Genomic DNA, 14,949 nt, shown 5'->3' on the forward strand with positions numbered 1-14,949 from the left:
GCAAAAGGATTTGTTGACATTTTGGCTTAGAAAAATTAATTGAAAAATTATTTATCAAAATAGTTGGTTTATTTTCTGTCAAATGAGCAGCTGGTTGTTTTAGCTCTGCACCCATTATATGTAAATATCTTTTTATTTTTGTCAATAAAAACTGTATAACAGAATATATTAGATATATAACTCCTGGAAAACGAGGCAAACTGCTTGTGTTATGCATAACTCTTAATGATGTTGCTGTGTATCCAGGTATTTTGACAGTTTTAGGCTTGTCTGTCTGCTCTGCTGGAATGTGCAAATTTGCGAGGTGTTTACAAAAGTGGACTGTACCATTAAAGAGGAGGGGGTTTAATGCCAGTTTAGCCAACATTTTCTTGGTACGTGCGCATAATGACACTCAGACCAAGGCTGTTTACTTAGCATAAAGCTGAATCTTTAATAAGATCATCTAAATAAAGCCAAAATAATCTTAACTCATTTTGTGCATTTTGTGAACACCGAAATGTGGTATCGTCCACCATTCTCTGCGGTCTGCAGTGGATATGGCGTCACTGAAAAGTGTAGGAGTCGAGAAACTTCATCCATGTAAATAACGTCAAGAAGAAAGCTTGTGTCAAGCTGTAGGTAGCAACACTCAGTAAATAGCTATTAATATTAACCACCTTATTTTTAACTATGCCCCGGAAAAAGCCATTTAGCAACAAACAGAAGAAGAAACAGCTACAAGTCAAACGGGAGAGAAAGAGAGGTAACTACATATGCCGTTAGCGTTACCATGCTAGCGTTAGCAGTTTAGCGGTTAGCTAAATGTGGTCAAGCAGCAAATTGTGTGTCTGTGTTGTGATGGGTTAAGTGAGATTTTCAAGCATAGCATGAGACCACTTTAGCACTGTGAAATAGACCTCCGTGTTTTCCGTTCGCTAACGTTAGCTGTGATAGCAAACGTGATAAAACTGGAGTGTAAATAGTCTTAACATAGTAACGTTAGCGCAGGTTTGTTACAGAAGCGTCAAAACGCCCAATAATTTGATTTGTATCCTTTAACATTACAAGATAGAGTGTCAAATTAGCAGAGGCCGTTGTATAGTGTACTGTCATTTACATATCAATTTCAAATCAGCACTTAACAGTGATTACACGTTGGCTCAAATATTTCCATATGCTTGAAATATACTCAAGCACAGACATAATTTTATTACCCAAACCACCTGATTGTGTGCCTGTCGAAGCTGTTGAGTTGCTGAACGTTTTTGAAATGTGAAGGAATATTATATTACTCATGCACTCAGTACTTACTCAGTAACGTTACTTCTACTTCTTACTCAGTATTTCTTTAGGTCTTTCTGAGACTTGTAAGACAGTGATTCATTTTCAAATCAAGGCCAGTCTGCCAGCAGTGTCAATCAAGCAATGTCTTCTCACACATTACTCACCACCAACATTTAGAGAGGCTTTTCTTTATATATGTATATATATATTTGTATGTATTTTTTTTTTTTAAACAGTTTGGATAAAGAAAGTATTAAACAGTGCTAGACTGTTTTGTGTGTCAAACAACCTGTTATTAACCAAGGTCAAATCATGCTGTGGTCCATAACTTCATTAGTGCAAGATCACTGTTATTTATTTTATTGTGTTGAAAACATTTTGCAGTTAATTTCAATGAAAGATGTCAGCATTTATGCTCGTGAAGATGCCACATTTCCCCCTAGATTTGCACTCGGTTTAGGGCATCTAATTAGAGGCATATCAATATTTGTGACACTCAATAGTAGTGGTAAAAGTGGATTTTGTTACTGGGTGTTTGACTGTCCCTGACTGATCTTTGTTCCTGACTTCCAGGTGACACAGGTTCAGGGCCAAGCAGCCGCAATGCCAGTGTAGAGCGAGGGGGAGAGCGACAGTCAGACACCTCAGACAGTGAGACCACTGATGTTAGGAAGATAAATCAACAGCCCTTCAGCAGAGAAGGTAGATATGATCCTAACAGGTGAGTTGCTGCATTACTAATAATCCCTTTGATTTACTGTAAGGGACATTTCACTCCAGAATCAAAAATACTCACCTGTATTGCTGTTCATCAGTCTAGATTGTTTTGTCGAGTGTTGGAGACAGAGATATTGGCTGTAGAGATGTCTGCATTTTCTTGAATAAAATGGAACAAGAATACACCTGGCTTGTAGTGCACAAAGCACCAAAAAATACATTTGATAAACTCAACTCAGCAATGTATCTTTCTAGAAAGCATGACTCTGTTACTCAAGATAATCCACAGACCTTGTTTTGAGTAGATTCATGTAGGAACTATTTTCTGTCTATTGAACTACACCCACCAACCCTATCACTGCGCAGAAGGAAGCGTGCATCTACTCATGGATGAGAAGCATGTGCTCATGATAGCGCAAGATGTGAACATTAATGGCATCTTCCTTAGCTGAGATGTAACCTTAGCTAGATCAGTGGTGCTAGGTAAGTTAGCAGTAGATGCACGCTTCCTTCTGGGTGGTGATACAAGACATTACTGTTGAGTTTTTGAAATGTATTTCTTTGGTGCTTTGAGCATAACAAGCCAAGTGCCATCTAGTTCCATTATGTTGAAGAGAAGGCAGACATCTCTATAGCTGATAGCTTAACACTCAGCAACTCACTCCAAAACAATGTAGATTGATAAATAGCACTAAAGGTAAGAGAAAAAATATGTATTTTGATTTGGGGGTGAACTCTCCGTTTAATTAACATAATGGTAATTGTCAAAGATGTAAGGTTCCACTGAGATGAATACACATTATGGATTAGCAGTCTGTTCTCTGACAGTCAGTGGCATCTAAGATGCATTGCCTGGAGCAGCAGTGGGATGCATGAATTGATAATAAAGTTGCTAATGTATGATAATTAATTGGAGCTATATGTGAGAGCACGCAGTTAAAATGAAAAAGGGGCCAGTTTTTCAACACTATATTTTATAGACTTTATTTTATTAGAGATGGCTTCCTGGATAGCTCTTATTTGGCTGTAGAAGACATTAAACTGTGTGTTGTCGATGTTCTCAACTAACTTTGACTGAGACATCTGTTTCATAGTGTGTTGGTTCTGGTAGATTAGTTAAATCAAGATCATCTGGCAGATGCATGCTTTGAGTGTGATTTAAGTTACCAATTTTTATCAACCTAATCGTAGGCAAATACCGAAGTAGCCTTACTGATGTCCGTCTCCTCTCTTTAGGTTCCGACTGCACTTTGAGAAAGAGAGTAAAGAGGATGTGGAAAAGAGGAAGAAGTTGGCCAGGGAGAAGGTGCTTCAGCCAGTCTCAGACAAAGAACATGAGATCAGCATCAATGACATCTACCCCTCAGAGAAAGGTTTGGCAGTTTTTTTAATGCTTTCCACATGACACTCTCAAAATAAGCCAAACAGATGAGCAGAGTAGGTTAATGGAGTGGGTCACTGCTTGACACGCTAAAACTTAATTATTCACTGCCAGGTCTTGGTTTCCCACGACGCCCATCCTGGAGTTATGAGATGACACGAGAGAACCTGCTGAGGAAAGAGGAGAAGTCGTACAGAGAGTACCTGGACGACCTGCACTCCAGAAACCCAGCTGGCACTCTCAGCCACTTTGAGCACAATCTGGAGGTAAAGAGGACCTATTATGCTCATGATCAAGTCCATCCTTGTATTTAATGTTTCTACTGGAACATGTTTACATGATTCAGTGGTCAAAAAACACTATATTTCTTCATACTGTCTTTGCTGGAACACCTGTATTTACCCCTGTCTGAAACACTTAGTTTAGGAGGTTTCTCTTTAAGCTCCCTTCCCAAAAAAGCCTAGTCTGCCCTGACTGGTCAGTGTTTCTGAGTCTTTATTGTCGAAGCGTCTCTGCATCGGCATTGCAGCTGGGTAGTGATTGTAATGGAGTGTAGCGACACTTTCTACCATGAAAAATTACAGATAAAAGCATAGAAATAAAACCATGGACATTGTTGGACATGTTCCAACAGGAATATTACCCGAAATCTGGAATAAAATTACAAAATTGACAAGCAAGTGTACATGTTTGCCTGACGTTAGCATATAGCTTCATGTAGCAGTGAATGCTACATAATGTAAACACCTGCAGTGGTGTCCTTGGAGCAGATAACTATATGAAGAAATCTTTCACAGTATGAAGGACAGCAAGTGCCAGAGCTGGACTAGAAACTCTTTCACCTCTTTATTTCCACTGCTCAAATGTTTAAATCACACATCAGATCTTGATGAATGAATTATTCCAATTAAAAATCTTTACTGATGTACATTGTATAATTTGTTGGGAACAAAATGATGTAGCAATGCTCAATGAAAACCAAAATCATCAACCCATTGAGGGCTTGATTCAAAAATCACACTGAAAATCAAGGTACAGATTTGAAATCACAGGCTGATCCAACTTGCATGAATTTTATCACAGTAATTCAGGATGTGACTCAGTAGTGTGTTTGGCCGTCGTATGCCTGTATGCACGCTGGACAAAGCCCAATAGTCCTGATGCTAGGTCCTGATGAGTCAGCAGATGGTCTCCTGGGGGATCTCCTCCCAGACCTGGATCAGAGCATCAGTGAGCTCCTAGACAGTCTGGGGCGGTACTTGGTGGCGTTGGATGCACTGATGCATAACGTCCCATAGGTGCTCAATGCGATTTAGGTCAGGGGAATGAGTGGGTCAGTCAGTGGCATCAATGCCGTCGTCATCCAGGAACTGCTTACACACTGATGCCGGGCATTGTCCTGCACCAGGAGGAACCCAGGGCCCACTGCACCAGTGTAAGGTCTGACAATCACTCTTAGGATCTCATCCTGGTACCTAACAGCAGTCAGGGAATTGTTGGCTATGACATGGAGGTTTGTGTGACCCTCCAAGGATATGCCTCCCCAGACCATCACTGACCCACCGCCAAACCAGTCATGCTGGATGATGTTGCAGGCAGCAAAATGTTTACCATGGCGACTCCAGACTCTTTCATGCCTGTCACATGTGCTCAGTGTGAACCTGCTCTCATCTGTGAAGAGAACAGGGCGCCAGTGGCAGACCTGCCAATTCTGGTGTTCTGTGGGGAATGCCATTTGAGCTGCATGATGCTGGGCTGTGAACACAGGTCCGACTAGAGAACGTGTGGCCCTCATGCCACCCTCATGGAATCCATTTCTGACAGTTACGTTAGAAACATGCACACCAGTAGCCTGCTGGAGGTCATTCTGTAGGGCGCTGGCAGTGCTCCTCCTGTTCCTCCTCACACAAAGGAGCAGATACTGGTCCTGCTGCTAGGTTGATGCCCTCCTACGGCCCTGTGCAGCTCTCCTCATGAAACGGGCAGTCTCCTGATATCTCCTCCATGCCCTTGAGACTGTGAGACACAGCAAACCTTCTTGCAACCTTTACGTATGGATATGCCATCCCAGAGGAGCTGGACTACCCGTGCAACCTGATTGGGCTGCAGGTACCGCCTCATGCTACCAGTAGTGACAAAGACACTAGCAGAACACAAAAGTAGAGAAATATCAGTCAGGAAGGATAAGGAGAGAGCAACTGTCTGTGACCACCACATGCAAAATTATTCCCTGTTTGGGTATTGTCTTGCTTTTGCCTCTCCATCGCACCTGTTGTCACTTTCATTTGCACCAAAGCAGGTGAAACTGGTTCACAATCACTCAAGCTTGCTAAATGGACAGATTGATATCCCTGAAGTTTAGCTGACTTGTTGTTATACTGTGACGAAGTGTTCCCTAAATGTTTTTGAACAGTGTATTTATTTTCATTTTGTTTTGAAAAGTAGACAGTTATGTGCCTAGACATGGGGCATGGTGAATAATGGAGCTTAACTTTTTGTTTTACAAGTTTCAGCAGATTGTTAGAAAGCTATAACTCAGAGAAAGATGAAACCTTCCCAAGATCATTGTCGGATTGGTGGAATTTCGCACATTGCCAGAAACATGACTGTTACTACTGTATATTTAATGCTCCAGTTCACATAATTTCCTAGTTTTTGTCCTTGCAAGAAGACAAAATTCATGCCATTCTCTGTATTAAATGCCCCAGCAATAAAGGTCAGACCTCACCAATTATCTGTTGAACCAGGATTAGTTCGTATAGTAACATCCTCTTGTGTACACACTCGCTTTTGGCTCTTTTTGCCCTCAAGATTAATTGTTTTCTTCAGCTGAGAGCAGTGGGTTCAGCATGTAGCCAGAGAACCATTTTTATTACTGCATATGAGATCCAGGTTTTAAAAGCTCAGATTGCCAGTACCTTTTCTGCTCAAAATGAGTATTAATGAATCCTGTTAAACCCTTTGACAACAATAACATCATGGAGTAATCCTGATTGTTTTTGAGTTGCCTGTAAACTGATGATTACCCAGCAGACTGTGTAATAAAGACGTAACTGTTGAGGCTTTTATCCAGCGTCTAACTCCAGGACGTACAATGAGCTGAATATTTAATTGTGGTAGAGTTGGATCATGTGGTGGTCTGTGAGAATTTTATGACCTGCCTGTGTGTTGTCTGTTATTTTCCATCAGGGACAAAGTACCATCGTACCTCACACGCTGCGATGTTGCTCAGTTTTGCTCGTTTTCAGGCTGTGAAAATGGTAACACAATTTTTCAAAATCAGAAACCCTGCCAATCATTTAATTTCAGAGCGTGGGCTGAGCTCAGGAGGCACATCACAGCAGAAGCAGCTGCTGGTGTAATAAGTGACTCTCAGTAATTGAGAGATGATGGCTTTTTAAGTGAAGCTGAGGATCGAAATGATGGAAAAATAACACATATACGAAGAAGCTGATTTTAGTTTTATAGTATTAGAATAGGGCATTACAATAATAAATATCATCTTAGAGTACTTTTGATAAATCATTGTCTTTTATGGTTGTTTCCTAATATGCTGTTTAGCTGAATGAGATAATAAATTGTGAGTTCACAGACGTTACTTTGTTTTGATGATATTAAAAATCGCCCACTCATTTTTTTCTTTCTTCAGACATGGAGGCAGCTGTGGAGAGTGTTGGAGATGTCAGATGTCATCCTGCTCATTGTGGACATCAGGCACCCGGTAGGTGATCTGGTGACCACTAGATGGAGACACAGTCAACCTCCATCTGAGTATCCGGTGTTTATTATTTATCTTTACACCTTAGTATTAACCTAACTCATTTTCGATTTTCAAAACTGAGGATAAACTGAGGCAAAATGGTTGCAACTAAAGTGTTTCTGTGTTCTAGGTGTGTCAGTGTCAAATCAGTACTTCTTAGTTGAATCTAAGTTAAAATTAAACCCACTTCTTTGGTCCTAATTATAAAACATGAGCTTCTGACATACTTATGCTAACTTTCAAGCCAGATATATTTAATGAGAAGTGAATTCACTTTCTCTATTTAGCGTTTCCAGTATTAATGTTTCATTAAAAGCAGCACATCTCGTCTTGTTCCTATTAATAAGGATATGATCTTGTGGTTTATTTGTTGAGAAGGCCATAATCACTATTTTAATAAGGTCTATCCTCATTTAAACCCCCCCAGGTGCTGCAGTTCCCTCCAGCCCTGTACCACTACATCACAGGAGATCTAGGGAAGCAGGTGGTCCTGGTGTTGAACAAAGCCGACCTGTGTCCTCCCCCGCTGGTGATTGCCTGGAAACACTACATGACCTCCCAGTTCCCCCACCTGCAAATAGTCTGCTTCACCTCCCACCCTGGACAGCCCTACAGCACAGGTGAGGAGATGGAGAATAGTGGGAGTGGTGGGATAGAATGAGGAGTGAGCAACACACATGAAAGATAACATCACACAGGCACTGAAATTGAAATAAACCTGCCACTCAGTAAATTTATTTGAGTGCAGTATTACCAGAATAACCCAGCTGGCTCTTGTTGCGATGGGAATAACCATCTGTCTGTCTGCTGCCGACTTGTAGTGCTCCAGAAGAAGAGGATGAGGAAGAAGGCTGACTGGAGTCACGCTGGAGGTCCTTTAGATATCCTGAAGGCCTGTCAGGAGATCACAGCAGGGAGAGGTGGGTGTCTGTCCACTCTTAATCTTGCATACTCATAAAAAAGTCATAATCACACAGACATCTGCTTGTTATTCATTCTGTGAACTTGACTCTTTGCAAATTCACATTTGTGTTGCCTTAAGGCCCCAATCAGACAGAGAAAGTTTTAACTGTTTGTAGTTGTTTTCAATGAGAGTGAAGTTTTGTGCACGCTGTTTTCGCGTTGCTGAGTGCCTCACGTTTACTACTCTAGCACTTTGAATTGCCTTGTTGCCGGATTGTGTTATATACATAAACTTGCCTTGCCTTGCCTTGCCTTCCACTCTGTGTGCCACGTGGTTATGCAGGAACGCCCTGAGCATTTCAAAGTGAAAAAACTTTGACTCAGAGTAGAAAACAACCTGACATCTTTGGCGTTTTTTCCACATTGTCCAATCAGATGAATTAAGAGGCAGGTCTTTTGTGGTGGGATGGCAACAAGTGGTAACGTACATGTTAACTTTAGCTTCAATACATATCTAAACAATTTATAGCCTTAGCTACTTTCTAACGTTTAACCAACCTCATGATGATTACCAGCAAAATGCTAAACCATCCCTGACTCATCCTAAAATCAGTCTTGAACTAACCATCATCCAGGCAAAGCTGTCTACTTGTGGTCTTGTGGACCTACATGGCTCTCTGTTTCCCTGCATCCAGTCCCGAAGTGCCCTCTGCCTGTCCATTTTTATGCAGATTTAAAGGTACAGATCTGGGATCTTACTTCACAGCATCATTTGGTGGTTGCCCTAGCAACAGTTTAAAATAAGGTACAACAATCAGCAAAAAGCACTCTGTCTGATCGGGCCAGGCTCCAACTGAAAAGGTAGTGCAGTTTGATTGGGGATCTAAGTTTTAACCTTTTGTTTTCAAAGTTGACCTATCCAGCTGGGAGCATAAAATTCAGAGAGATGCTGTTGCCGAGCCTCTGGATGGAGAGCGGCCAGATGAAGGAGCGGAGTCTGTGCTGATGGAGCATCAAAGTGACAGCGCTATGGAAATGAGCAGCCCATCCCAGGAGCTGTACAAAGATGGGGTTCTCACACTGGGCTGCATAGGTATGCATTTGAGTTTTCACGGAGAAATGGGGATATTTTCTCAAGATCGAATCTTTTTTTTCCTTTTACTTTTCTAAGATAATTGCATCAAAACACTAAACCCCTTTCTCTCTAACACCCTGGACGACGTGAGGTTAGCATAAGCAGACCAAATCGAGAATGTAATTTGTAGATATTAAAGATTGATTTTTAAAACCTCTCTCTTTTTTTCCTGCAGGCTTTCCGAATGTTGGTAAGTCATCTGTCATAAACAGCCTGGTGGGAAGGAAGGTGGTGAGCGTGTCCCGAACCCCAGGCCACACCAAATACTTCCAGACCTACTACCTCACCCCAACAGTCAAACTGTGTGACTGCCCTGGACTGGTTTTCCCCTCCCGTGTCAATAAACAGCTGCAGGTACAGCCTCAGTTTTGTTACTTGAGTTGTGTTTACGTGCCTGTTTAGGCTCAATAGAAACTGAATTGTGAAGAGCACACATACCTCTGGGAAGATGGATTATTGATTTTATTCCTTACCTCTTGTTATTTTTCAATTGCTCAGTTTTTGGATATTATGTTAATGCAATTTAAAAAATTTGGACCTCTCTTTGATTTTTCTTATTGATCTTTTTCTTGCTCCTGCTTGTATTATATTTTGCATTTTGTTTTATTTTCTCTAGATTCTGGCAGGCATCTACCCAGTGTCTCAGCTGCAGGAGCCCTACAGCTCAGTTGGTTATCTGTGTGAAAGGACCCCTTTCCTCTCTGTGCTGAAGCTCAAACATCCCTCTTTGTTGGAGAACAAACCCCATGAAGTAAACCAGGGGTCGGAAGAGCTCAGCTGGACTGCCTGGGATGTGTGCGAGGGTAAGTCGATTCTCTGTGACACCTCACCATGTAATTTAATGGAGCTTTTAAGAGTTGCTGAAGTAACACAGTTACTCCCCTACATCACCACTAGGTCAGTGCAGCAAAATATTGAAAGGCAAATGTCCAACTTCCCCTAAATAGGCACCCAAGTCATGGCATATTTTTGATAAAATATTAAATGGTAAAGTCTTTACCATTAACAAGTGAAAAGGAGAGGAGGGTGTCTGGGTCTGTGAGGACAGAGTCACAGGCGATGAAATCAAAACAACGCCTTCAAAGTTGTCAAAAAAAAATCCTGGTCTCTGTGCTTGGCAACTGTAATGCATCTGAGAAGAGTGAAGGCTGAAAAGGGCCATCTCTGAGAGGTCACTTTGTTTGACCGCCCACATACCTTAAGGTAAGAATCTCTTACAGTAGCATTAAGATAATGGCTTCTATAACGATGTGCCAAGCTTGGGACTGTTAATTAGCCTAATAAGGTGAAGTTGTTTTGATTTAGCAAACGTTAAACATCACAATTAAGATGTAATATAAGATGTTAACGGTATTTCCATGGTGTCTAATGTTAGCTAGTGCACTTGTTATTCCAAAGTCCACTTGTATAACGTTACTGACATTAGCATTTTGCAGATGTTTCTAACATAAATTGTGCCCCTCAGCCAAAGTGTCCCCCTGATAGTCCAATTTTCTTTATGCTGAGATGATAGTAGAAAGGCTATAACCATGATGTAATGAAACAACTTGCTTTTGCATTTATTTTGGAATGTGAGACAACAGTGTAGACATTTAGCTAAAATGGACCTACTTTACTCATAATGTAGTTGCATTGAATTCTTGTCACAGTAGCCTGATTGTGTTGCTTGAGAAGGAGGGGGGAAATGCCAAACACACTGAACACAACAGATGCTGAATTGAAATTACCTTGTGACAGCTGATCGTTTAGTTTTAATGGTTATCAGTTTACAAACACCATTTCTAAGCCCTGTTTTTTATTTGACCAAATAGCAGTTGCTGTTTTAGAAAATGTCATAATGACAATATTGTGTGAGTAAATGCTAGATGGTTGGCACAGTATGACTTAACTTTTACTACGCTGTGTGAATTGAATGTTCATCATCTGGTTCCATTTCAGAATGAGACAGTTAGGGAAGAGCTAGCGGCTGCTAGTACAGCAGATTGAGGCAGGTGTGAAATGCAAGTGGAGCTGGAGCTGGCTGAAGCTTGAGGCAGCTATGGACATTAATTGAGTATGTCTGCCAAATGCTCAGGAGAGCAAGAGGGCAGCAGCTGAGGAGGAAGAAAAGCCAGGCTCGAGCATGCTGCAAAACAAAGAAAGTGTCCACCTGAGACAATAGTACAGGCCAAGAAAAAGAAATAAGGATTGTCTCTCTGTCTCTGTTTCTCTTTCTCTCGACCAAAACATGGCATGAGCTGTGTTTTCCATTTGCTTTGTCAGTTGTTTTGTATATTGTGGTTTTGTTTTACCGAGGCATGTTATTGTGGATGCAATGCACTCATACAATTTTGGACCTGGCTTTTGGCAGTGCCCTCAACTGACCCTCACATCACTTTTGTAGCAGTAAGATAATTTTGTTACATTTATTTCACCCCTGATGAGTTTGCATCCCTGCTGTTACAAAAACAAGAATATCAACTTTTCCCTTAATTATAGCTAATACCATTATGTGTTATACTGTCACTAACACTTGTCATTTCTCTCTCTTTTCAATCTGTCGTTTTGTTCTTTAGCATGGGCAGAGAGGAGAGGCTATAAGACAGCAAAAGCTGCTCGCAACGACGTTTACCGTGCAGCTAACAGTCTCCTGCGGTTGGCAATTGATGGCAGATTGTGCCTCTGCCTAAGACCACCTGGCTATAGCTGCCTGAGAGGTAAAAGAGGCTCTTCCATGACTCATCATTTCAACTTTAAATGTATTTGAAAGGTCAAAATGGCATGTGGGTGGAATTAATTTACTTTTTGGATTATTTATGGTCTTCAGAGCACTGGGAAAATCACCCAGACCTGCCAGAGATTATGGCTCTGCAAGGGAGGACAACAGAGGAGGAAGGAACGGGAGAGAGGGATGATGATGATGACGGAGAGTCCAGCACTGAGCCAGAGGAAGAGAGAGACCGAGATGCAGATGATGATGAGGATGGAGATGATGAAGATGAGGGGTTTGGACATCCAAGGCGGACAGAAGATAAGCCATCTGGCTTCACTGTCAACATGTACAATGTCCTTCGGGAAAATGAGTGCGAGTGATAACGAGACAAGCTGGAAAACCTAAGTTGTTCCCTGACTTCTCCCCTGTTTACTTCAGTGCACTTCTCATTCCTTTCTCTCCCCTAATTTTGCATTCCGTCTCATTTGTTTTTCTCACATCTCCACTCCTCATACCATTACCTTCTCTGTACATTAACATGATCTGTTATAATTAATTCACCCTGTTTCCTTCTCCCTATAATATACAGAGCGTATTCATGTATTCCATGCTGTGCCTCTGCTCTGCTTGTTCATCCATGAAGCTTGTTCTTTAGTGTTGCTTTTAGGAATGGGTTTCGTTTGGTTTGATTTAAGCTTTTTTTTTTTTGCATGTAGTTTTCAGACACAAATGAACAAAGTAACTTTCCTCAGCCTGGAATAATCAACCTACTGGTTTTCAATCTCTTTATTAATAAGTGACTTCACAGCTGAGATGCCAAAGTTCAGGAAAGGATGATAAAACAAATCGGATGCACTGTCGATATGATGTCATTCACTGGAGCAGCCATTTGGTTCTCAGAGCAGCTGGAGATTTAAGACCACAACTCTAAATCTTCTTTATAGCCCATAGTTTGTCACAACTTTGGTTATAGGGTGTGGGGATGGGAGATATTAGACCAGTGGAATGAATAAAACCAACATTTCACACATGGTTTTGCAGTTACCAGTATTACGGCTCTGTTAAAGGTTCATTCATCAGAATTTGGTTTTGATTTAGAAAAAACTGTATTTGAGAGTGATTTTTTTATTTGGTGTGGTTCTATACATTCAGCAGGAAATTTAACAAAAAGTTTGGGATGGGGGAGGGGAGAGGTGTTGGATCCTGTATTGCTGGACGAGGCTGTTTCAGGAATTTAACTTGTAGTGTTTTAACTACTACAAACATTCTTAGATGCTGATGGAGATATACAGTGTTTAGTGCAGGATGGCTACACTCATTCAGCGAACTTATGTGCTAATTGGAAGTACAGTGGGTCTGATGCAACAGAGACTGCTGAACAATCAATTGCAGGAATAGTTTGACATTTTGAGAAATCCGCTTTCTTCCCAAGAGTAAGATGAGAAGATAGATGCCATGCTTGAGTCAGTCTGGTAAATATGAAGTTGCGGACTGGAGAAGTAAGATAAGCGTAAATGATACTTCACCTTTTCTCACATGACCTCATGGTGAATGGAAATTTACAAAAAAGCCATACATTACTCATGAACTGAAGTCATCGGAGTCCATATTTAACATCAACAAAACTATATATCAAAACATCAAACTCTCAAACAACTTGTGCAGAATGATCGAAATTTCATTTATGTTCAGTACTTCCCAAACACATGAATATTTGCTAAGATATTATAATATAAAACAGTTCCGCCTATGAATAGCGTGCTCTGAACATACCTGGGCACACAGCATATGAGCTTTGTGTGAGCAGAGTTCAAACACATACTCTGATACTTGGCTGTGCATGAGATATTTTAGTGAATTGCATGTGTTTGGGAAGTATTGAGCACACAACTAAAATGCTAAGACTTTGATTATACTGCACAAGTTGTGTGAGTTTGTAAACACATGTTTTAACATAAGTTTTGCTGTTGCTAAACTTGGTCCACGTTAATTTCAATTCATGATAATTCAAGGTAACATGCGGCGAGTAATTGTTATCCAAATGGTGATGTTTTGGGGTGGGGAGGGGTGAAGTATTCCTTTAGCATAAACACTGGAAACAGAAGGAAACTGGCAACAACAACTGCCCACTAGGGTCTCTAAAGCTCACTAATTACCACATTATTATCTTGTTTTTTTAAGCTGTACAAAAACCAAGTGTAAGAATGACACTTCCTGGCTTTAGACTCCAGGAAGTTACAGCCCCCAGCCAAGAAATAATCCAGCACATACCCCCTGGAAAACCACAGTGTGTGGTTTTATGCTTTTGCTTTGTATGTATGAATTAAATAAACAAGACATATTGTGTTAATAAGTGAGTTAATTAGTTAATTTTAGATAAACTCATGTAACTATTTGCATGAAATTGAAATAGTGTATTCATCAAAATGTCAAGCTATTCCTTTAACCACACACAAAGAGAGACTGGCCATTATAGTCACCATCTGTCCATCATTATAAATACCATTACACACTCCACCTGTGTTTTATGAACTGTAACTTTGACGCAGTGCCCAATTACAAGATCAGATCTTGTAATTCTGTTACGACACCTGCTGCAGACAATTCTCAGTGTTCATCAACACCATGTTTTCATCTCATTTTCTGTTGAAACTAGAAAAACTGACAGTTTTGCTGTTTGACCGGTCTGTCTCTCTCTCTTACTGTGTGATGGCCCCGCTACAATCCTGAGTGCTGTATTATTGTGTGCTGTTGTTGAACCTCGTTAATGTGTTTCACTGAGGGAACTCTACAGCACAGTGCTGTGTTACTGTGTAATACATCACACTGCAGCCACATGCAGTCATTTCTACCATTGGTACAGTGTAAAGCAGTTACTCAACACTACCATGCTGTTAGAAACACAACAGATTTTTAGTTGTGTTGATGTGACTATGTTACTATCATTATTATTTTTTGAAATATTAAAACTGACAGTGTCCAGAGAATGTAGTGTGAAGGCTTGAGGTGTGTTCAGGCTATTTGCTGCATTCCTCATTTCATTCCTAGTACGCCTAATGACTGGACTGCTTTCTGCAATAAAAGAAAATAATCCT

At 40.8% G+C, this 14,949-nt stretch overlaps 1 protein-coding gene across 1 annotated transcript; it reads left to right on the forward strand.

Annotated features, from left to right (window-relative positions):
- The first annotated feature begins 536 nt into the window (after window positions 1-536).
- Window positions 537-13,024, forward strand: gnl1 (guanine nucleotide binding protein-like 1). The gene is made up of 12 exons (XM_033641153.2): window positions 537-745; window positions 1,840-1,987; window positions 3,220-3,356; window positions 3,479-3,630; window positions 7,014-7,085; window positions 7,552-7,744; window positions 7,946-8,044; window positions 8,938-9,120; window positions 9,338-9,516; window positions 9,779-9,965; window positions 11,718-11,858; window positions 11,969-13,024. The coding sequence occupies exons 1-12, from the start codon at window positions 673-675 to the stop codon at window positions 12,232-12,234; spliced, it is 1,830 nt and encodes a 609-aa protein (XP_033497044.1). The 5' UTR covers window positions 537-672; the 3' UTR covers window positions 12,235-13,024.
- The last annotated feature ends 1,925 nt before the right edge of the window (window positions 13,025-14,949 follow it).

The sequence above is a fragment of the Epinephelus lanceolatus genome, chromosome 10 (genome assembly GCF_041903045.1).
Source record: "Epinephelus lanceolatus isolate andai-2023 chromosome 10, ASM4190304v1, whole genome shotgun sequence".
Taxonomy (NCBI): domain Eukaryota; kingdom Metazoa; phylum Chordata; class Actinopteri; order Perciformes; family Serranidae; genus Epinephelus; species Epinephelus lanceolatus.